Source organism: Gobio gobio (assembly GCF_949357685.1).
Source record: "Gobio gobio genome assembly, chromosome: 16".
Classification (NCBI taxonomy): Eukaryota; Metazoa; Chordata; class Actinopteri; order Cypriniformes; family Gobionidae; genus Gobio; species Gobio gobio.
In genome coordinates, this window is record NC_137109.1 from 12559720 (window position 1) to 12583553 (window position 23834).

The 23834-nt window shown below is 35.3% G+C and overlaps 1 protein-coding gene across 2 annotated transcripts in view; it reads left to right on the top strand.

Annotated features, from left to right (window-relative positions):
• Positions 1 to 23834, top strand: part of sec24b (SEC24 homolog B, COPII coat complex component) — a 55216-nt gene that overhangs the window by 22454 nt on the left and 8928 nt on the right. For both annotated transcript variants that reach the window (XM_079839059.1, XM_079839060.1), the window contains 15 exons: positions 4364 to 4490; positions 4575 to 4684; positions 4760 to 4872; positions 4962 to 5080; positions 5592 to 5647; positions 5802 to 6008; positions 7407 to 7530; positions 7617 to 7775; positions 9033 to 9206; positions 9556 to 9666; positions 15835 to 16010; positions 16185 to 16322; positions 20450 to 20554; positions 20632 to 20724; positions 22713 to 22816. In XM_079839059.1, the coding sequence (XP_079695185.1) occupies positions 4364 to 4490; positions 4575 to 4684; positions 4760 to 4872; positions 4962 to 5080; positions 5592 to 5647; positions 5802 to 6008; positions 7407 to 7530; positions 7617 to 7775; positions 9033 to 9206; positions 9556 to 9666; positions 15835 to 16010; positions 16185 to 16322; positions 20450 to 20554; positions 20632 to 20724; positions 22713 to 22816 (1916 nt within the window). The remainder of the gene's footprint in view (positions 1 to 4363; positions 4491 to 4574; positions 4685 to 4759; positions 4873 to 4961; positions 5081 to 5591; positions 5648 to 5801; positions 6009 to 7406; positions 7531 to 7616; positions 7776 to 9032; positions 9207 to 9555; positions 9667 to 15834; positions 16011 to 16184; positions 16323 to 20449; positions 20555 to 20631; positions 20725 to 22712; positions 22817 to 23834) is intronic.

Here is a 23834-nt window from a genome sequence, read left to right on the forward strand (position 1 = left end):
CTTTTTTTGTAAGATACCAAAATAAACAAGATTTATGCATTTGGTTTGTTCTATTGTCATGTGTGACTATTAGGGGTGTAACAGTACACAAAACTGACGGTTCGGTACAGCAGGGGAGAGAAAACGAAATATAAAATACCCTTTTTTTTTATTAAACAGTGGATTACTGAACAAACTGTGTCTTTCCTTAAATGCATTCAAAACTAAAAGATTCTTAAAGATAAAAAAAAAGATCTCTGCTAATGCTGTAAAGTGTAAACTATATAGGGAGACCTTACTTGCGCATTACTATAATACAACAGAGTCCAAATTACCCTAAATTCAGTTGCTATTTATTTTTAGATAATCAACACTCAAATAACACATTGAATGCAAACATGTAAACTTCACATAAGGCACATTACTTCTAAATCTAATTATAAAATTATGTTTTACTCAAATTCGTTGTTGAAATATAATCATTTATACACAGTGTCTGTCATTTTCATGACAGATTTATTTAAACATACATTAAAGGTCCCGTTTTTCGTGTTTTTTTGAAGCTTTGATTGTGTTTACAGTGTGCAATATAACATGTGTTCATGTTTCACATGTAAAAAAACACAGTATTTTTCACACAATTTACTTATCTGTATACCGCTGTTTTCACTGTCCTCAAAACGGCCTGAGAATTTCCTCGTTCTATGAAGTCCCTCTTTCAGAAACACGTAACGAGTTCTGATTGTGCCAGCGGTTCCCGTGTTGTTATTCGACAGCAGCTTAGCTCACGTTGCCCGGAAAGGTCACGCCTCTTACCATAACGGGGAGATGAACGCGCTCAAACTACAGCCCCTGAAAGCCAAACAAAGGTGATTTGACTCCGGGATGAAAATAACAGCGTCTGAACGACATGGCGACAAACGCAACCGAACCGAACCGAACGCAACACTTCCTCTTCTCCACGAGGGAGCAACAAGACCACGCCCCCTTTTTCGCATATTCTTGTGGGCGGAGGTTAGTCGACAAACTGCTCTACTGACGTAATTAAAGCAGGATGTACAGGGATGTAGTCCAAACCGGCCGTTCGCTGTAGGCTTTGAAAGGGAACTTTTGTTAAATAAAATATCTCGCTTGGCATTGAACTTTGAGCTTTATAATTTTACAGGTATTATTTATGCTCTAACAGCAACATTACACACTAACTAAAGTTTGAAAAATGGGATCATGAAGAACAGGACCTTTAAATAATCAAGACATCACTAACCGATTCAGTAGAATATAATGAATGTATAGGCAAATATAGTGCATATATTTAGCGAAAGAGTTAATTTCTCTAGTGAACTAACAGCTGTGGACACTGAATGACTTCTGAGGTAAATGTGATGCTGCGTGACATTGTTTACAAGCTGTTTTATTGACTTCTTTCCACCATTGAAACACTGATTGAGTGATTACACCACATATGATACGTTTCAGTAAATTGTGATGTATGCTCATACTGTCAGATGTTCATTCATGATTATTCTTTGACTAGAAAGAGATGATCGTGTTCACTCGTCGCCGTGCCGCAGCTTTAACTGACGCGTCAATACAGTGATCAGTCACGTCACATTAAAGAGCGTCAAAACGGCATTTATCGTTTGAATTTCGTGATAAAATGGACAGAATGCTTAATATGTTAGTCTGGGAACTTGGATTGAAGTATGATCCACGCTTCAAACAAGCCTACCGTTAACTGTTTAAGATTGCATTCGTACCGTTTGGTACACACGTGTACCGAACCGAAAGCCCTGTACCGAAACGGTTCGGTATGAATATGTGTACCGTTACACCCCTAGTGACTATTGTGCATCTAACATAATATGTAATATGGTAAATGTGGTATCTTAATTATGAAAAGCAAATTTCTGGAAATTACCACCACAAAATCAGTTATTTTGATCGCAGAAATCGCACAAAAATATTGTTTAAATGTTATCAATACTTTGTTCAATTTGAATACAGTAATTTACTTTGCAAGTCATTTTGTGACTCTGCATGTGCTTCTTTTCTTTTTTTTTATGTCGTGATGTAGGTCTTAAATTTAATTCAAAATGGTCTTTTAAAGGTCTTAAAAAGTCTTGCAAAAATGTTACAAAATATTTCTATTTCAAATAAATGCTGTTCTTCTGAACTTTCTATTCAAACGAAATCTAACAACCTCAAACTTTTGAACAGTAGTGTATATTTAACAGGTCTCTTGATTGGCTGAATTTTGATCATTTTTAAGATTATTAATTGAGTAATGTCTTTCATATCAATATCAGCCATTGGAAAACCCTTATCAGTCAAACAATACTCAGTCATTGAGCGCATTTACTGTACATGCACCCTCATAATGCGATTTATGGGTTATTTTATTAATGGTATTTTGACACAATTGCAATTAAACTTTACCTCATGTAAATACAATACTTTGATCAAACAAATGCGATTTAAGCTCATAATCATAGTAATCATCAACAGTCTAATCTCACAGTAAACTATGTGACAAACAGCAATTTTAACCGCAATTAACAGGCATGTAACCACCTCGCATTATTACTGCTCTGGCCAGAGTGTGCATGTGTTCGGACGTACACGTATGGTGTGTGTTGTTCACACAACTGAACTCTGTGAAATTAACTTAAAGAGTGACAGTGTGTCAGGTCCTCGTCATGTTCGGCAGATCTTGACAGCAGCCACTAATATGTCTGTCATTAAAGTTCATCAAAGAACAAAGGGAACAGAGAAAATTGTATCTTTAATAAGGATTTATCTGTATTTCATTTATGCCGTTAAGACTGTTTGATAACTTAATTCAATTTCTGTATATTGCCTACCTGTTAGAGAGGAAGGTCACAGGTAAATATGACATTTATTATAATGGGTTTATGTGAGGATTGTTTTAAGTTCACTTAAATTAAAAGGTTTTTTTAAAGCCTAATAAATGTTGAAATTGATATATCTTTAAATTTTACTGTAATGCTGAATGTGTATCATTAATGTAAAAAAAAAAATCAGTATTAGTATCAGTGATACTGGCCTTCATTCATAAAAAGATGCCATTACAACAAATATTTAAATAAATCAATAATGTTTCTACATTCATTTGGAGAGTAACTGTGAAATTATTACAATATGTTTTTAATTGCGATTAATTACAGAAAGAATTTGTAATTAATTAGTTTGGGGGGGGGGTTATCAATTGATAGCACTGTTTTAAAATATTTCAATAAATTAAATTTTTTTATCAGCTCTTGACATGAATGACAGATAAATTAGGCATGTGCCGGTATAAAATTTTCATGTTGCGATTCATTGCTGAAGCTTTTATCACGGTATACGGTATTATCACAATATTGAAATTTGTTGCAAAAAAAGTGTTGTCATACTATAACAGGTTTAATAACTTTCTTATTACAAAAGAACCAAACATTTAAATACAATAAAGCAATACACAAAAATGTATAAAGTAAACAAATATTTAAAACAGTTTAAAGTGCAAAAGAATTATAAAGAACAATAGGTAACACTTTACAATAATGTCTCACTAGTTAATGCATTAACATCAACAAAGAGCGAATAACTACATTTTTACAGAAGTTATTCTTCTTTGATAATGTTAGTTAAAAAAAAAGCAACTGTTAGTCAGTGTTAGCTCAGGTCCATTAAATAATACAGTTACAACTTTTGATATTAATAATGTGTTATTAAATGCTGGCTAACTAAGATTAATACACGTTTTAGAAGTATTTTTCATTGTCAGTTTGTTAATGAATGAACTAATGTTAAATAATGGAGCCTTATTGTATAGTGTTTGACTGAACAAAAATCAGAACATATTCCAACAATATCTAGGGCATGTAAGATTAAAATATGAAATGTTTAAGTTTGAAAATGAATAGCCTTAAGTCTTTAAGTATTAAGTATTTGGTTTTGTTTCCGAGAATTACCGGGGAAACGGCTGCATTTCTGCTGTTCCGTCAGCGCCATCTGCTGTCAGAGAGTGAATTGCGCGTCCTTCACTCATTCCGCCATGCGCTGCTCATGCACGTTGGGTTTTGTTTACATCAGTGCGCGTTCCTCTTTGACGTATTGTTCATTTTAAATGGTTGATGGGTAAAGTATTCTTAATGCATTCTAAAAATCTGAATAATTCGTAAGAAATAATTATTCACGATATTTTGAAGTGCCCACGATAACAATATTGGGCATGTTCATTATCGCGATATATCGTATTACCGTTTACCGGCACATGTCTAGGTGTCATACACCTGTTCTCCCTTTTCTAGAGTTTTACTGACATGATAATGCAGATATAATTATGTCTTCATTAACTCTCTTTCTCTCTCTGTCTCTGCAGCAGTTACCGGTCATCACCTCTAACACTATTGTTCGTTGTCGTTCGTGTCGGACGTATATAAACCCTTTCGTTTCGTTTCTGGACCAGCGCAGGTGGAAGTGTAATTTGTGTTACAGAGTCAATGATGGTAAGAGCCCTCCAGGATATATAAATAATTTTTTATATTTGTTAGCATATTGGTGTTCTCATAGAGTCTCCTCTTCTCGATCAGTTCCTGATGAGTTCATGTATAATCCTGTTACTCGTTCATACGGTGAGCCCCACAAAAGACCAGAGGTCCAGAATTCAACTGTAGAGTTCATCGCCTCCTCTGATTACATGGTGAGTGTGTGTGCCTGTCTGTCTTTTAAAGAGCTTCAGTGTTCCTGTTTATGCACATTTGCTTTCCTTATCTAGCTGCGGCCTCCTCAGCCTGCTGTGTACCTGTTTGTGTTGGATGTATCCCATAATGCCATGGAGTCGGGCTACCTGAATCTGTTTTGCCAGTCATTATTGGACAATTTAGAAAAGTGAGATATTATTCAGGACTCAAATCAGATAGCATGTTTATTCACACCCCTCAGATATGACGAGGCTTGTGTGTGTTTCTCTGTCTCAGGTTGCCCGGAGATACACGTACACACGTCGGGTTTGTGACGTTTGACAGCACCGTCCACTTCTATAACCTGCAGGAAGGTCTTTCTCAGCCCCAGATGCTGGTGGTGTCTGATATTGATGGTAATCCTGTCTGATTCTCTTTCTCTGTGTTCACTGATTGTAGCTTTGCACATCAAGAGTGCCTTTGTCTAATAATGCAGCAAGCTTTAGCACTGAAAATTGGCAATTTTTGATTGATAATAGTCACTTTCACGCAAGAAATCTGTTTACACAAGAAGCAGATTTTCATGTCTATATTGGCATACCACTACTAAAATACCAATCAGACTCTAATTGAATTATTTGTCAGAAATATAGTAGAGTACTACTAGTTTGGAAAATTATATAATTTATATTATATCATCTTTATATTATATATGTTGAGTAACATATAATATACCCTAACCCTAACATCACTTTTATTTATGCTTAAAACAAGAAAAAAAAATACATATATATATATATATATATATATATATACCAGTCTTTTGTGGTTTATTAATCACACAAGACCAAAATACCTTTTCAGTTTTAATCCAAATAATTGTGCAAAGAGATTGTTCTTCAATCTAAATTTGTTTGATTCTCTTAGATGTTTTCATCCCAACACACGACAGTCTGCTGGTGAATCTCAAAGAGAGAAAAGAGGTTTGAATCTTATCTCAGTATTTTAAGTCTTCGTATCTTTGTGCATGTGTGAGGTCAGCCCATTTCCCGGCTTTATATCTCTAGAACACAAGCTTTGATAAGTGACACCGTTTTTGCAGCTGCGTTATCTGTGTGTTTGTGCATGTGCTCCCAGCTGGTGAAGGACCTGCTGAACGCTCTGCCGGGGATGTTCACGCACACGCGCGAGACTCAGAGCGCTCTGGGTCCAGCTCTGCAGGCGGCATATAAACTCATGTCCCCGACCGGAGGCCGAGTGTCCGTGTTTCAGACCCAGCTGCCCACCCTTGGCGCTGGACTCCTGCAGTCACGGGAAGACCCCAACCTCAGATCCAGCACCAAGGTAACTCCTGAATCATCATTCAAGTTAAACAAACGCTGGGCTGCCCTGTCACAGGAAGGAAAGAGTAAGAACATTGTTTAACACATTATATATTAGGGCTAGGACAATAAATCGTGAATGAATCATGATTCTTCAAACGATTCTGGATCGATGTTGAGATTTTCAGTGTGCATTGTGATTCTCTCTCCTTAGTTTTTAACGGCAGATGACGCTGTGTGCGTTAGAAACAGCCATACTCTGCTTGCTTCCAATTCCTTACACACACCACTTGAATATTCCTTGTATATTCAGTATTCCTTGTATGGGCACTTCTCCCAGAAGAGTGCACACACACACACACACACACACACACACATCAACCAGAGCAAGAGCAAGAGCGCGCCCATCAACAAGCTTCATTCGGGTTACGGAAGCCGTCGGCAGCGTTGGCATTTTGTTTTTAGACCACAAAATCAACAATATCACTAAAGAAGTGTGTTTGTGGTTGTGAGGGAAAGATGACCTTGTTCAGCTTTCCAAATAACCCAGTGTTAAGGGAACAGTGGATGCAATTTATTTTCCCGGAGCAGCAACGGAGTTCTGCAAGTGTGTATGTTTGTTCCCGGTCACGAGTTGAAACCACAGGCGGTGAGTGAAACTGCATCAGATGTCTGTGTTTTGTTGGTTGACAATCGGTGCATATAATGATGTCATCAATGATGTATTGTGTATTGTGCGTGTGTGTGTGTGTGTGTGTGTGTGTGTGTGCGCGCACGCTCGTGTCTCTTTAGCTCTGCCCACTGCACTCCTCCATGAGCTCGGCTGTTTTCAGAAAGAATCGGTACAGCGTATCTGTCCTTTATAAATATGGTAAAACTAAAGACTCTTGGGAGATATGAAGGATGCTATACTACTCTATAGGCACAGAAGATTAACATGAGACTGGCAGAAACTGTGTGTGTTATGTACCCTTTAATTTCGTGTCATAAAAGCATTCTGAGGTGCAAGTACATTTAACCACTTGCAAGGACTCCTCTCACACACAGCCGAATGCACAAGCGCTCTTCAGGGCTCTTCTTCGTGAGAATTTGAGCGTGTGGTTAAAATTAGCCAACAGTGCCATCTGCTGCTAAAAACTCAGCTCAGAATCGATTGGAGAGAGAATCGCGAACCAAAAAATCTCAAAATCGATCCACGAATTGCGATGCATTGATCTATTGTCCCAGCCCTAATATATATAGAATCTGAGATATTATTTATTTTGAGATTTTATGAGTTTGCACTGTATATAGACACATGGTATTCAGTTTATTTGTGCAGGTTTTAAACAGTCTTAAAACCCTGATAATTCTCAAGGGCCAGTATTGTGTGATGTTTGAAGGAATAGCGTTTTGAGTGTTTTTGTTGGTTTGGGTCTAGAATGTCCAGCACTTGGGTCCTGCTACAGACTTTTACAAGAAACTGGCTCTGGATTGTTCTGGACAGCAGATCGGAGTGGATCTGTTCTTGCTGAGCTCTCAGTACTCAGACCTGGCTTCTTTAGGTACACATACACACTCAGTGTTCTTTCTCAGCTCTTATATGTGACTTAAAGTTGTGAGACGAGACCTTTTTGTCTTCTTGTTGCAGCGTGTGTGTCCAAATACTCAGCCGGGAGCGTCTTCTTCTACCCGTCCTTCCATCACATTCACAATGCAGCGCAGAGTCAGAAATTCCAGAAGGATCTCCAGCGATATCTCACCAGAAAGATTGGATTTGAAGCCGTCATGAGGATCAGGTGCACCAAAGGTGAGGGGGAAGAGACACGCTGGCCAATCATGGGTTGCATTTGCTTTGATTGACACTGACACTGGGCCTTGTGATTTCCGCTATGCAGGAAACGCGGACGGAATCGTGCAATCCGGTCATAAAAATGGAATTTACTGTATAACACATAATGTTACAGGATTTGAATGAGTAAATCAAAAGTAGGGCTGTACAATATTGACAATATGTAATCATGATATGGACTAGTGTCTGAATATTATTCAGAGCAAAAGACTGTTATTGAAATATGAAGTCTGTTTGGTCTACTACATAAACTGAAGTACGTGACGCTCGTGGCGTTTATAGCATCTGGCGTCTCGCTATATGTAAGGGATAATCCACGGCAAGCTATGCATTAAACGATTTTAATCATACACCCGGCTCAATGCAACGGCAGTGTTTTTTGCTAGTTTCAGCCCAACACAGTTATCATTTTCACGTCCAGCTCCACGTTGTTTAAATCGCAAATGCACTGGCGCATCTGTTCACCCATGGGCGTCTGGTCTGAAAACCTGGTGTGTTCAGGAGCATTGTTGGCGCGTTGCTATTTTGAGGAACTGAAAACGACTGCGCCATTGACCAACAAAAACCTGGTATAAAGTCAATAGCGCAGTATTTTTTGTGTTATTTAAAGGGTGCTTTAGTAATATGAGCCTATAGGCGGTGCACAACGCGCGTACACTCTGCTTATTACACACACAGGGACAGCACACAAACATTTTAAATATTAAAAATAAAAGGTCTCCTCTCTGGAGAAGCGTTCTGTGTAAATGGCGAATCCGCCATGGTGTGAGCGCAACTGGCTTTTAAAGGGAATGGGAGATGAGACTCTGATTGGTCTATTGCACGTTACGCCCAAAACACACCCATGACTCCTTAAGAGACGAGGGACAACCCTTTTAGAGAATTTTAGTTAAATTTTCATTTGATTACATTTTAAAAGATTAAAAAATAATAATTAAATTGATAAAGTTTTATGCATTTATCTGATTATCATTGTTTTTGATTATACATTTGTCTCAAAGAACACTACCAATTTCGTTTAATTCACATAAAATTCAATTGTTTTGATTAGACATGCTTTTTGATTATTAAAATGCAATTAAGCCATTTAAACAGAATTCAGACTACTTACTAGGCCCCTAAATCTGTATAGATTTGACAACAAGGCTGATTTGAGAAAACACTGTACTGTTTGTATCTTTTTCTTTAGTGACACTTTGTCTGATTGGTCAACAGGCTTGTCCATCCACACTTTCCATGGTAACTTCTTTGTGCGCTCCACTGATTTGCTGTCTCTTGCCAATGTGAACCCGGACTCTGGTTTCGCAGTGCAGATGTCCATCGAGGAGAGTTTAGCCGATACGTCGCTCGCTTGTTTTCAAGCGGCTCTTCTTTACACATCAAGCAAAGGTAAACGAGTGTGTGCACATTTCCACTAGTCCAGTTTTGATATAGTCTATGGAGTACTTGGACTTGGACTGCAATTATAAATGACCTCGGACTCGAACGCACTCGGGTGAACTTGTACTCAAATTATTTGACACAGACTCTGACAATTTTGCTGAGTACAATTGAATCCACATCTTGAAAGATAAAAAAAAAAAGTAACAACATGAAGTTAAGATAAGACATTAATAAGCGTCTCAAACTTGGACTTGACTTGGACTCGATACGGTGGACTCGGATCCAACACTACTGTGGAAGTGGTCTGTCAGCTAAGTGAGATTTTGTCTGATTGGTATATATTTATGATTGACAGGTAAACGTCGAATCCGAGTGCACACTCTGTGTCTGCCGGTGGTCAGTCAGTTGAGTGAAGTGTTTGCTGGAGCGGATATCCAGGCCATCTCATGCCTGCTGGCCAACATGGGTGAGTGGAACAAAGTGCTGAATGCGATGTCAATACATTGTGCTCAGTGTTCTGTAGTTCTGTATTGTGTTTCTAGTATCTATTAGGGATGCCCCAATTCTCAATATAATATTGAACCGTTCGGTGCGGCATTCACGGTTCAATACGCGCTTGTGAATTGCGGTGTTTCGCATTTAATGAATTATTTTTCTACAAATTCTATCTTTTGCCTCCATCCCAATACTGAACAACGCGACATACATTCACATCACACGTTATACTCACGGAACACTATAGTTATTCACAATCACGAAAGTTCATTATTTGCATGCGTTTTAAAGCCTTGCTGGTTTCATTCGCGTGCACGGTTTTAACATGCGCTTTTCAGAGCGTGCGCACTAAAAGCCTGTCAAACACGTGATTACTGGACTAAGTAGTCGTCTTACTGCGCTAATACTGTCAAATACACACAAGGTTAACATAAACACAGTCGGTTATGTCTAAAGTGAAAGTAAAATCGCAATCGTGTATGTATATTAGATGCACGCAGGTCTTAAATTGACAACAGGGCAGTGAACACGCGATCCTTAAAGGGACAGTTCACCTTTAAAATGATTTCATTATTTACTCACTCTAATATTGTTCTAAACCTGTATTCATTTCTCGATGACAGAATTTTCATTTTTGAGTGAAATATCCCTTTAATGTTAATACAACAACAAAAGACAAAGAGAAAATAACTTACTGATCTTGACTGAAAAACTAATACAGTAGCTAAGAATCAGTGGATATTTTATAGTGAAGTCTATGTAGTGTTTAATTTTTCAATTCAATTTCATACTTAAATGCTGCTGTACAGCTCTGAGCTGCCAGTGTAAATCTTTATATATATTTATTTTATATTATCCAATACACTAGGAATGTGTACAAGTTTTTTTTTTTTAATTAAAGTTTTAAGTTTAAGTAAGGTTTTTCAATTCTTTTAAGTAAAATAAAGAGTATTGCAATAAAAAAATAGTATTTTTTTTCTCTTTAACCTCTTGCTGTTCCTGTCGCCTAAGAATAGAATAACAAAAAATTTATGTGACAAGCCATCAGAACCGAACCGAACCGAAAACCGTGGTTAAAAACCGAGGTATGTATTGAACCGTGGACTAACTGTATTGCTGCATCCCTAGTATCTATGTATCAATTTAATTTCACACTGTATTTATGGTAGAGCTGCAACTACAATGACAATTATTTCTTAATAAAAATGTATTTTAATCCACTATTTACAAAATTGTTATTCCACATCCTTCCCAATGTTGACCTTCAAACAAAGTGCAATTAAACAAAACAAAAAAAACAAATAAAGTGAGTGCATCTATGTACGCTGTGTGCAAAAAAGGGGGTTCAAAATTGAACTGACGGCATACCATTTGAAAATAAAAGTTGAGGATAAAGATCATAATGATAATAAAGAAAAACAAAAGAGTAAACTAAATGTTAACTGGTAAGAGGTAGGAGGAACATGCATTACATTCATACTCCATCACAACTGTCTCTTTACTGCTCTCATAAAAATATTTACTCGTGTTACATGTAGAATTTTAAACATACTTTTCATGTATTTTACCGGTAAGGATACAAGCGTATAATAAGTAATGCATTGAGGAGAACATGCATTTAATGTCTTTTAGTTATGCAAGTTATGCATTGAGGAGAACAGGTCTCAAATGCATTATACAGCACATGCATCCCTTTGAGCTGTGCTAAACCATAATAAATGAACTGCACTTTGTGTCCTCCACTGTTTCCCAGATGTGTTTCGTTTATATAAATGGGTTATTCACTAATGTAAATGTGTAGATATGATAAATTGATAATCAAATTCAATAATTTCATAATCAATCATTTTAAATTTTAGCAATTAGTTGTTGCAGCCCTAATTTAATGTAATTTAATGACACATTTTCACACTAGTGAGGGCAAGTTTTTCACCAACATGATTAGTGTTAAACCGGCCGGCCGATATATCGGGCCGATATTTGCGTTTTTTTACGTGTATCGGCATCGGCCGATACAAGGCTGCTGTGTTCGCCGATATTTTTTTCCCGGCATTATTTACAGACAGGCGTCCACAGGCAGCTCTGTGCTGCGCTGTAGTTCATGCACTGCCCCTCCCCCACTAGCAGTGCTGGAATCTCTTCAAGACAACGATAAGTTTTTAAACTTTCAAAGCATCTTTTAACTGTTTGACTTAGTTGAAATATTGCCATACACTTTGAAAGTGGAAACACGTTGCTCTATATGTGCTTGCAACTATAGCTAAGCAAGTTTATGCGTCCAAATGGAAAACGCAAATGCCTTGTCTATAAAACTGCTTGCCATTGTATTTAGGGAGCTGCAAATAGCTAAGTTGTAGGCTATCCGTATGCATACCGTAAATCCTCTAATATTGGCCTGTATTCCATTAGCGGCCGGGTCTCCAACATTGGCCGGTCTCGCTGTCACCGAAGGTAAATAAAGGCCGGTCTCTAATAGCGGCCGGGGCTATTATTAGAACCAACGTTTTTCTGGGCAGGCCTCAACATTATGCTTGCTTGTGATAGTAACATGCAAGTACCACAGGGTACTGGTCATGTCAATCACCTCACTCTTGACTCGCACGTGAGGATTTTTTTTTATAACTTCAAACCAAACGAGACAGGAATGGTTAAACTTTGGAGTGGTAAGGTGTCTGTTGCCTTTTTTTATGAATCAATAACCTAATTATCACCGTGTATGGTTAAGTGTTTACAATGCACTACCGGTAGCCTATGTTTGCTACGTTTTTTTAACCATATTTCTACACTGGAATTTAGCCTGAATTACTGGTATTTGTTGTTAATGATCTGTATGCATACCATAATGTTATGGTAACTGTACGTTTTCAATAAATGAAACTAGTATTTTATAGGTTGAAATAGACGCAAAATCTCATTTTTAGTCATTCTACTGGTAGTTTGATTTGCTCAAATAGAAATTGAGGCCTGCCTCTAATTCTGGCCTCCTTCCAATAAAGGCCTGGACCGCGATGCGCTTGAGTAAAATAAAAGCCTGGGCCTATATTAGAGGATTTACGGTACGTTAGCTGTTACGAACACTGGTCATGGGATTAAGTAATGCAGACGTTGTTCTGTGGTATTTATGGGAGTTTTATTCAGCGACCACACGGCTGCGGTTTGGACGTGTGTGTGTGTGTGTGTCTCTCCAGTGTTTCCCACACATAGACTAATTTGCGGCGATGGACCACAGAATCAACACCGGCCGCCACACATATTGCATTTTTTGGCAGCCGCCAAAGCGATTTTTTTTTATCAGGCTAAAGCCTTATTTGATCAGTGAGTGGTGTAGAAACGGACTTCTACGCTTGTGACAGGTGGTCGCATGTGTTGTTGCTGAGAGAGAACAAGCAGAGAGCACGCACTGCCCCTCCTCACCGTCTACAAACTGTCTTGCTCTCTCTCCCTCGCGCATATGAATCAAAATCAATTGAGAATTGACACTGTTGTGAACTTCTGTTGTTTCTTGAAGTAGAGACCAGGAGAACTTGGATAGGTTTTTCAGCAGGATTCTTTATTGAGAAAAAACGTGCTGTCTTTCCGCTGAGGTTCCAAGTCTGACTAGAGCCAGTTGAACCTTGTATTTTATATACATTTCAAGGGGAGGGATTATACAGCAGGGGAGGAGACATAGGAAAATAGAGACACACCCCAAACATTCCTGTCTCATCAGCCGTAATTCAATCAGCATAACAGTGTCATTCAAATGCATAGATGCTAATCCAATCACTCAAACAGTATTGCTCTAAGCTTGTTGTAACACTAGGTTGTAAATACAGGGAGTGCAGAATTATTAGGCACGTTGATTTTCTGAGCATATTTTTTTCCAGGCACATTTGACCAATTCCAAACCACAGTAATCCTAATAACTACTATTGATTTAGTATTTAATGTATAAGTGATATATAATTGTTCATGAAGGCTGGAAATGAAAATCACCTTATATTCAGGTGTGCAGAATTATTAGGCATGTTTTCTTTTACAGATTTACAGTTTTGGGAGTTCATTTTAGTCCATCCTGAAGTCCGTTTTGCAGAGATGGACTAAAATGAACTCCCAAAACGTACTGCCAGATTCTGGAAGATGAATTCTTCAAACAGTGGTACTAGAGGATGTGGTGCTGGTCCTTAAAGAGTCACTCTCAACCTATCTGTCCATAAAGCCTATAAAAAAACCTTCTTCATGTATTTTACAACACTTCAGCTTGTGATTCTTATCTAGTGGGGGTCATTTTTTAGGATTCTTTACCTAACTGAAGTCTCTGAGATCCTGACACCTTGCACTTCTGGAGACTCCAGGTAGGTTGCAGCTCTGGAAAATGGTGGCGCTGGAGACTAAAGGGTTCCTGATGGTTTCACCCTTAATTCTTCACCTTAATTCTTAATTCTTTTGCAGTTAACAGGTGTCTTTTCTTCACCACCTGTTTTTGTCAGATCCTGCTGACCCAACGAGCATTTCACTGTCCAATGGTCACGCCTTAACTGCAATGTCTAATATTGCATTAGTATTGCATCCTTCTCATGGGCATTTAATACTTTTTGACTTTTCAGTCTGAGTTAAATCTCTTTTTTGGCTCAATTTATCTGTAAAAGAAAACATGCCTAATAATTCTGCACACCTGAATATAAGGTGATTTTCATTTCCAGCCTTCATGAACAATTATATATCACTTATACATTATTAAATACTAAATCAATAGTAGTTATTAGGATTACTGTGGTTTGGAATTGGTCAAATGTGCCTGGAAAAAAAATATGATCAGAAAATCAACGTGCCTAATAATTCTGCACTCCCTGTAGTTGGTTACTTTTAAAATTAAGTATAGTACAGTCAGTCTGCACTTTATTATGCTGCTTGCTTGTTGCTATATTTTCAGAATTTACTTTCAGCACTTAGCTCTTTTTTTACTTGTTCTACCTTACCTGTTTTTACTATTTGTTAAATATTGTTTTTTTTAGTACAATAAATTTTCCTTTTTTAAATTGAGACTTGTAACATTGTCATCATCATGATCATTGTGTCATTTTTATGATGTAAATTGAGGGGACAAAAGCAGAATCGGCTCCAAATATTGGCTCAAGAAAACCGGCAGCCCGTATCGGTCATCGGCTAAGGCTGATGAAAAAAAATCGGCATCGGCACAAAAAAATCTGTACCGGTCGAACCCTAAACATGATCTAGGAATGTACAATATATTGGCCACCATATCGGTATCGACTGAAATATGATCATTTTTAATGTTATTGTTTTAATGTTATCAGCCTGATAAGAAAATTTGGCAGATATACTAAAGGCGATTATTTCCTTCAGATGCTCACTGTTCAACATGATGAGTGTGAATTGCTTGAAATATGATTGGAATCACTTCAAAAAGGAAAATACAGTTAAGTGTTATGTAAAAGACATGCGCAGGTCTGTCATATAGGCTACATAATATTATAATGAGAACATAATAATTGTGTTCTTGGGACATGGTTTTTAATGGTGAGACTTTTGTTTTTGTAATCAGGCTCTCAAAAATTATATAATTTTGATTTAGATTTATCTGTCAATATCGGTTATCGGCTTTCAAATATAAAGTATTATTTGTTAGATGTATCGGCCAAATATCGGTGCATCCCTAACATAATCAGTAATCACTATGGAGTTGTCGTTGTTGTTGTTTTTTATCATTTAGGAAGATTACTACCCTAAAGGGACCTTTGCAAAAATAAAAAAATATAGTCGGTTATGTAATGCAGACTTTTGCGTGTGCATGAGAAACATCTGTGTGCACACTAGAAACTATTCACATGCGCAAAGGATTTTTTTGTGTGCTCACGCCTTACAATATCTGATGTATGTATATACTATAACCTATTTCCTTTTTGTGTGTCACTTCCTTTTTACTATGAAGAAAACAAGAGTATGGAAAAAGATTATAGACAGTATACTACCAGAAATTGTAAAAAAGTTTCTCATGTGCACGCAATAGTTTCTCGAGAGCATGCAATAGTTTCTTGTGTGCATGTGTATATTTTTTTTATTTTTGCAATGGTTCTGTAGATTTCTGTTTGCTTTTCTTGCTAAAAAACATCATCTCTCTCTATGTGTCTCTTTGCAGCTATCGATCGCTCTATCTCCTCCAGTCTGTCTGATGCGAGAGACGCGTTAGTCAATGCTGTGGTGGATTCTTTAACAGCGTATCGTGCTAATGGCTCAAACATCCAGCCCTCTGGCCTGATCGCCCCTGCCGCCCTGCGTCTCTTCCCTCTATATGTACTTGCTCTGCTCAAACAGGTGGGGGCGCTGTATGCACAACCAGACATTCAGTGGCTAAACGCACTTCATTCAAAAGCCATCAAACGGATCATAGAAATCTTAAGAAAAACACCCTACGTATTTAAAATGCTGTTAATTCTTGTTGTTTTTTTCTCATTCAGTATATTTATGTTTTCTTGTTTCGTCCTGCAGAAAGCTCTGCGAACTGGTACCAGTACCCGTCTGGATGAGCGAGTGTTTTCTATGTGTGAGTTTAAGAGTCAGCCGCTGCAACAGATCATGCGTATGGTTCATCCGGACCTGTACCGCATCGACAACATGACTGAACAGGTAACGCACATTCATACAGGTGTGGAATATAATGGTATATGATTTACTAGGATGAGGTTATAGAGTCCATCCATAATAATTAATGTTCCTTTTCGACAGCAAATTTTGATTTCGTTTTAGTCATAGTCTTTTGACTAAAATGCCATTTAGTTTTAATCATATTTTAGTCCCCTGAATTGTTTTTAGTTTTAGTCGACTAAAATCTAATGAGTTTAGTTCAATTGTAATGCATTAATTGAGCATTTAAGCATTACATATCCGACTGTTACTTGAATACATGTCAAAACTGACATTTTGGCATTGTGTTTTTGACCGTTCAAACGCAAAAATACCCGAAAGAGAGCTCAATTCACTTTTTCTTGTTTGTTTTTTAAAAACATCTATGTAGTTTTTATAATGTTGTATTTCTGTTTTAGTTAAGTATGTCAGGTTAAGCTAAAGCTTCAAATAAGTTTACATTTATTTATTTTTTTAATTTCAGTTAACATTTATTTAATTTCAAGTAATGAATATGTTTTAATGGTTTTAGTTAACTATTATGACCCTGATACTTTAGTGAATAATATGTGTCAAATACTGTTCTTAGTCTTTCCTCCTGACCATGAATTAAATGGGAATTAAATTTAATTAAATACAGTTTATCGTGTAACCATAAACGTACTATATATAATGAGTGACTTTTAATTATAAACAAGCTCGAAATACACATTGACTCTTAATGTGCGCATCTATTACACAGGACATCAGTTCTGACTGGATCTCTTCCCTAATTGCCCCTCCCTAACATTTCCGTCTCGTTTTTATTGACGGTAGATTTTCGTCATAGTTTTTGTCATCCAAAAAGGGGTTTTTATTTAGTCATCGTCTCGTTTTCGTCAGTGAAAAAAGGTTGTTGCCGAAAATTATTCGTCAGTGAAATTAACACTGGATACCATTGCACCATATTTAATCCCAGGTTATTCAGGGAGCACTGGCCCTTTAATTACAGTATTATTCATTTTCTGAAAAGTGCTTTTCCAAAAAAAATCTAAATCAGAATGAGCTTTATTGCTAGGTATGTTTACACATACTAGGAATTTGTTGTAGTGGCAGAAGCTCCACAGTGCACAGAATGACTGTGACAAGACAAGACAAGACACAGATAGGCCTAATAAAAATAACAATATAAAAATGTACAGGCTATGGGGCGGCGTTTGTAAAGCGGCTCACGCTGAAAACGACAGCAACATTTTGACACATTTAGCTTCAAACAATGTTTAAAAAACTGGAATGAATTTTTGTCGGTCACTTTTTTAGCACATTTACAACAATATTTATCAACTTAGAGATATTTTAAATAGTTAAATCTAAATGTTAAATGTTAAATCTAAATGTTAATTGTTAAATCTAAATGTTAAATCTAAATCTAAATGTTAAATCTAAATCTAAATGTTAAATCTAAATGTTAAATCTAAATGCTAAATCTAAATGTTTAATCTAAATCTAAATGTTAAATCTAAATGTTAAATCTAAATGTTAAATCTAAATCTAAATGTTAAATCTAAATCTAAATGTTAAATCTAAATGTTAAATCTAAATCTAAATGCTAAATCTAAATCTAAATGTTTAATCTAAATCTAAATGTTAAATCTAATTGTTAAATCTAAATGTTAAATCTAAATCTAAATGTTAAATCTAAATCTAAATGTTAAATCTAAATGTTAAATCTAAATGTTAAATCTAAATCTAAATGTTAAATCTAAATGTTAAATCTAAATGTTAAATCTAAATGTTAAATCTAAATCTAAATGTTAAATCTAAATGTTAAATCTAAATCTAAATGCTAAATCTAAATCTAAATGTTTAATCTAAATCTAAATGTTAAATCTAAATGTTAAATCTAAATGTTAAATCTAAATCTAAATGTTAAATCTAAATCTAAATGTTAAATCTAAATGTTAAATCTAAATCTAAATGTTTAATCTAAATCTAAATATTAAATCTAATTGTTAAATCTAAATGTTAAATCTAAATCTAAATGTTAAATCTAAATCTAAATGTTAAATCTAAATGCTAAATCTAAATCTAAATGTTTAATCTAAATCTAAATGTTAAATCTAATTGTTAAATCTAAATGTTAAATCTAAATCTAAATGTTAAATCTAAATCTAAATGTTAAATCTAAATGTTAAATCTAAATGTTAAATCTAAATCTAAATGTTAAATCTAAATGTTAAATCTAAATGTTAAATCTAAATGTTAAATCTAAATCTAAATGTTAAATCTAAATGTTAAATCTAAATCTAAATGCTAAATCTAAATCTAAATGTTTAATCTAAATCTAAATGTTAAATCTAAATGTTAAATCTAAATGTTAAATCTAAATCTAAATGTTAAATCTAAATCTAAATGTTAAATCTAAATGTTAAATCTAAATCTAAATGTTTAATCTAAATCTAAATATTAAATCTAATTGTTAAATCTAAATGTTAAATCTAAATCTAAATGTTAAATCTAAATCTAAATGTTAAATCTAAATGCTAAATCTAAATCTAAATGTTTAATCTAAATCTAAATATTAAATCTAATTGTTAAATCTAAATGTTAAATCTAAATCTAAATGTTAAATCTAAATCTAAATGTTAAATCTAAATGTTAAATCTAAATCTAAATGCTAAATCTAAATCTAAATGTTTAATCTAAATCTAAATGTTAAATCTAAATGTTAAATCTAAATGTTAAATCTAAATCTAAATGCTAAATCTAAATGTTAAATCTAAATCTAAATGCTAAATCTAAATCTAAATGTTTAATCTAAATCTAAATGTTAAATCTAAATGTTAAATCTAAATCTAAATGCTAAATCTAAATGTTAAATCTAAACGTTAAATCTAAATGTTACATCTAAATCTAAATGTAAAATCTAAATGTTAAATCTAAATGTTAAAACCGGTTATCTGCATTCTGAATTTGCATATTAGTTAAATATTTAGTTTCACCCGAAACATTTAGATTCAACATTTATATTTATATTTAACATTTAGATTTAACATTTAGATTTAGATTTAGATTTTGTATTTAGATTTAACATTTAGATTTTACATTTAGATTTTACATTTAGATTTAGATGTAACATTTAGATTTAACGTTTAGATTTAACATTTAGATTTAGCATTTAGATTTAGATTCAACATTTAGATTTAGATTTAGATTTAACATTTAGATTTAGATTTAACATTTAGATTTAGATTTAACATTTAGATTTAACATTTAGATTTAGATTTAGCATTTAGATTTAGATTTAACATTTAGATTTAACATTTAGATTTAGATTTAACATTTAGATTTAGATTTAACATTTAGATTTAACTATTTAAAATATCTCTAAGTTGATAAATATTGTTGTAAATGTGCTAAAAAAGTGACCGCCAAAAATTCATACCAGTTTTTTAAACATTGTTTGAAGCTAAATGTGTCAAAATGTTGCTGTTATTTTCAGCGTGAGTCGCTTTACAAACGGCGCCCCATACAGGCAATGTGCAAAATAGCAAAGACACAATATACAAATTAAAATAAATTGGATAAGCAATTTACTATGTACACGAATATTAGGTGTAAATTAGAAATGTAAATAAGTATGTGTTAAATAAATAAGTGAATAAAGGAATGTACAATTGTGTGTGTTTGGATTGCCTGAGGGAAGAAACTGTTCCTGTGCCTGGTCGTTCTGGTGCTCAGGACTCTGTAGCGTCAATTTCTATTAAAGATAGAAACAGATTTCTATTTAAAAAATGCTCTTCGTTTGATCTTTCTATTCAGAAACAGATTCATCAAGTAGCAAGTACATTGATGATAATAATAGGAAAAATTATTCATAATTGAGCACCAAATCATGGTGTTGATTCAATTAATCATGTTGAGACTCGTGACAAAAAGTTACATTGTAGTTGTAGCAGGGGCGTTACACTAATTCAACTCTTCTGCCTGCCTGGACTATGAAGCTTTTTCTTTAAGTGCTTACATCCTTATCAATCTGATAAATCAACAAATTGGCCAGTCAAATTTCAGCAGCCAGTTTTTTGAAGTCTGGCCAGTGATGATGAAGTTTGAGATCAGATTGAATGGATCTTTTCTTGTCTGTCCTCTAGGCGGCGCTGCATCTGAATGACTCTGTGATTCCTCAGCCTCCCTTACTGCAGCTCACAGCAGAGAAACTCACTAGAGAGGGAGCGTTTCTCATGGACTGTGGCAGCGTAAGTATATCTACAAAGATGGAACAGCCTTGTGTAGCGGCAGCTTCCCGCACTGATTTCTGCCCTTTGCACTGTAGGTGATGTATTTGTGGGTGGGGAAGTGCTGTAACGAGATGTACATACGTGACGTACTGGGCTACCCCAATTATGCATCATTGCCGTCCAACATGGTGAGTGTGTGACATTGGTGAACTTTCTGTTTTCCGTTCCTCACGTTTCTTCTTTCACTCTGTTGTGTTAAAGGGGACAAATCATATATCATGTTTCCAGAAAATCACATTACATAAATGTCACAAACGTGAGCATATCAGTATGTAGTCTTGCTTAATCAGACATTTGATGTGTCATTAGATTAGTATTCAGACATTATTAGGGCAGCAACTAACAATTATTTTGATAATCGATTAGTTGGCCCATTATTTTTCCGATTAATCGGATAAAAAGCCACTAATGCATTAACTTGAAGCTTAAAATAAAGAGTTCTCATGTTTTGGTTGCTTGGATCATGTACCTTTCCTGCAGCAGCTCACTCTGTTTCCACTCCACTATTTCTAGATACATCTTTTGTCCATAAAAATGCATTATTCAGTGCTGTAATTTGGCGCAACTGTTGCAATATTACCGTGCACAGGGGGCAGATCCGACTCATCATTATCGATGATTTTCATTATCGATTATTATCATAATAATGCTTGTGGCAGCCCTAAGGGGAAGAAGGGAGACAGACAATAAAACACACTCATTATACCAACACATGAATATTAAATTATGACCACAGAGGGAAATAAAGGGCACCTTGATGCAGTTGAGGGCACCTTGATGCATTTAAAAAAATCTAACCCTATATAACAACAAACTGCCAAAACGAGGGAGAAACGCGGAAGAACATTTAAAAGGTCTAATAATATTTTCAGTACATTTAAGAGCACTACAGTCTCTGAACAAGCGACACACATCAGTTTAACACAGAAAGAATAAAGCAGTTACTTTTTTGCCAATTCTTCTTTGAATTTTCGGTCTACTTCATTGTCATTGGTATATCAGAATAACCCATCGTGTCATCGCGTTCATGATCAGACATACGGCTGTATATATGTGCTGTTATTTGCAAATATATTTCATTTGAAGAAGACTAGTGATATACAGCAAATTTAAAATGGATAAATTCGTTTAGCTGTGCTGCGCTGTCGCATGCAAAATAGTAAAACTAAAATGAAAAAAATTGATAGAATCATGATTTTTCTGCAGAAAGAAAATCATGATATATTTTGCCATATTCCCATATAATATATATATATTAGTATATGAATGTAAACATTGCAATGATCATGATCTTTTTGTTGTTTTTGTTGAAACAGGGAAAAGAATAGTAGAATATGGCCTCGTGTGTTAAAACAGCATTCATACCTCTCATGTTTCTCCTCTCTGTCCATAGCATCATATTCTTTGAGTTATGAAAGACAGAAGCTGCTTCTGATCAGCATTAGAATGTGAACCAAAGTTTGTTTTTCATTTTGGCCGACATTATCTCTGGAGAGGCTCCGTATCGTTTCTCTGAATGATCCAAGCCTCACATACTTCACACCAGAAACCACCGTCCTACACACGCTTCATACCTAGTGCCCTATGAAATACATTTTGTTTAATAATTATTATTTTTTTCATAAACATTTTTCTTTTGTCCATTTTAATGGTTACATTTTAATTTTTAGTATACAAAATGTCTAATTAATTAATTCATGAAACTTGTACTTGAAACTTGGGGGGGGGGGCAAAATTACATTCCAAAATTCCCCCCAAAATAACATTTCATTTTTCTTAAATGTTATTTTTTCTAAATTCCGTGTTTCCATTTTTATTTTTGTGGATTCCGTTTTAATTAATATTTTAATTAAATGTTAAAGCATGCTTAATCAATTGGATTCATAAAAACAACCTTATAATTTATACATATTTTAACAATAATAGGTCCCAGTATTTTGTATAGTTTTTTCAGAAATTCTGTGTGGTCTGTTTTATTATCAGAAACTGGTAATCAAATGAAAGCATAAAACATGAACAATGTAATCATTTAATGATTATCCTTCATGTTACTGACGAAAACCGAAACATTTTGGGAATGAATAGAAAACATGTTTTGGTGGTTCTTGTTTAACAGACTGAGATTCCAGAGCTGCAGACGACGTATTCGGAGCGAACTCGAGCGTTCATTTCTTGGCTGCTGGAGTCTAGAACCTTCCATCCTGCTTTTCATGTGGTCAAGTAAGTCTGCTCTCTCTCTACGTCTCTCCTAATTCCGTACAGCTTTCTTCCTCTCCATCTTTCCCAATCGCTTTATCTCTCCCTTTCCGCCCCTGTTATTCATAGTCACAGGGCAGTGTATTGTTCCTGAGGGAGGATGGTGTGTTTTTATACTATCACAGACTGCCTCCTCTCACAGTGGGAGCTGCATTCCTTCGAGAGTTTTTTTAAAGATGTTGGTTGGTTATGAAATCTGTGTTTAAATGAGCCCACTAACATTCCTCTCAGATTTAATGTGTCTTAAACCTATAAATCCTACTGTGATATTTGATATGCAAATTATAAATAATCAACACAAACAAAACTTCTGAAAAACCTGTCGCACAATCTCCTACAGTTCGTCCGATTGATAGTTTAGACTTTTGTAGCAAGTCAAAGTCTTTTAGTGTAATTGTAGGCATCTTTTTGCTGTGAAATTTTGATTTTTATGAAGTAAATGTAAGAATAACTTTTATATTGCTAGTAATATTTAAGATGAATACTTAACTGGACTGAAGCAAGTTAGGTTTACTTGATTATCCATATCCATGTGAGTATTAAATATGATCATCAGGGGGAGTATTACAGAAACATCTGAATCCTTTCCTATCTGTTTGGTAGCCATGGACATTTGAGTTGGGACCCCGTTTAGGACAAAAGCTATTACAGAATGACATTTCTTAAGTGCATAATTTTATCTTAACTATGGATAGGAAACGGGTATTACAGAAGCATCCTAACATGACAAAAAATCCTAATTGCGGTCTTAACTTTAGGACAACCCCACTGGTGTCCTAACTTCAAACCTTTTTGAAATCCAAAGGTAAAAAATCACAGTACAAAAAGCTTTTTTCGAGAGAGTATTACATTTATTAATTATAAAAGGCGTAGAGCAGCGACGTTTGACATTGGAGTGACTTTTGGAGGTTCCAGAGGATGTGCTGCGTTTTTGATGACCAACATTACAGAGGCCAACGAGCCGTCACGGGGCATTACGGTC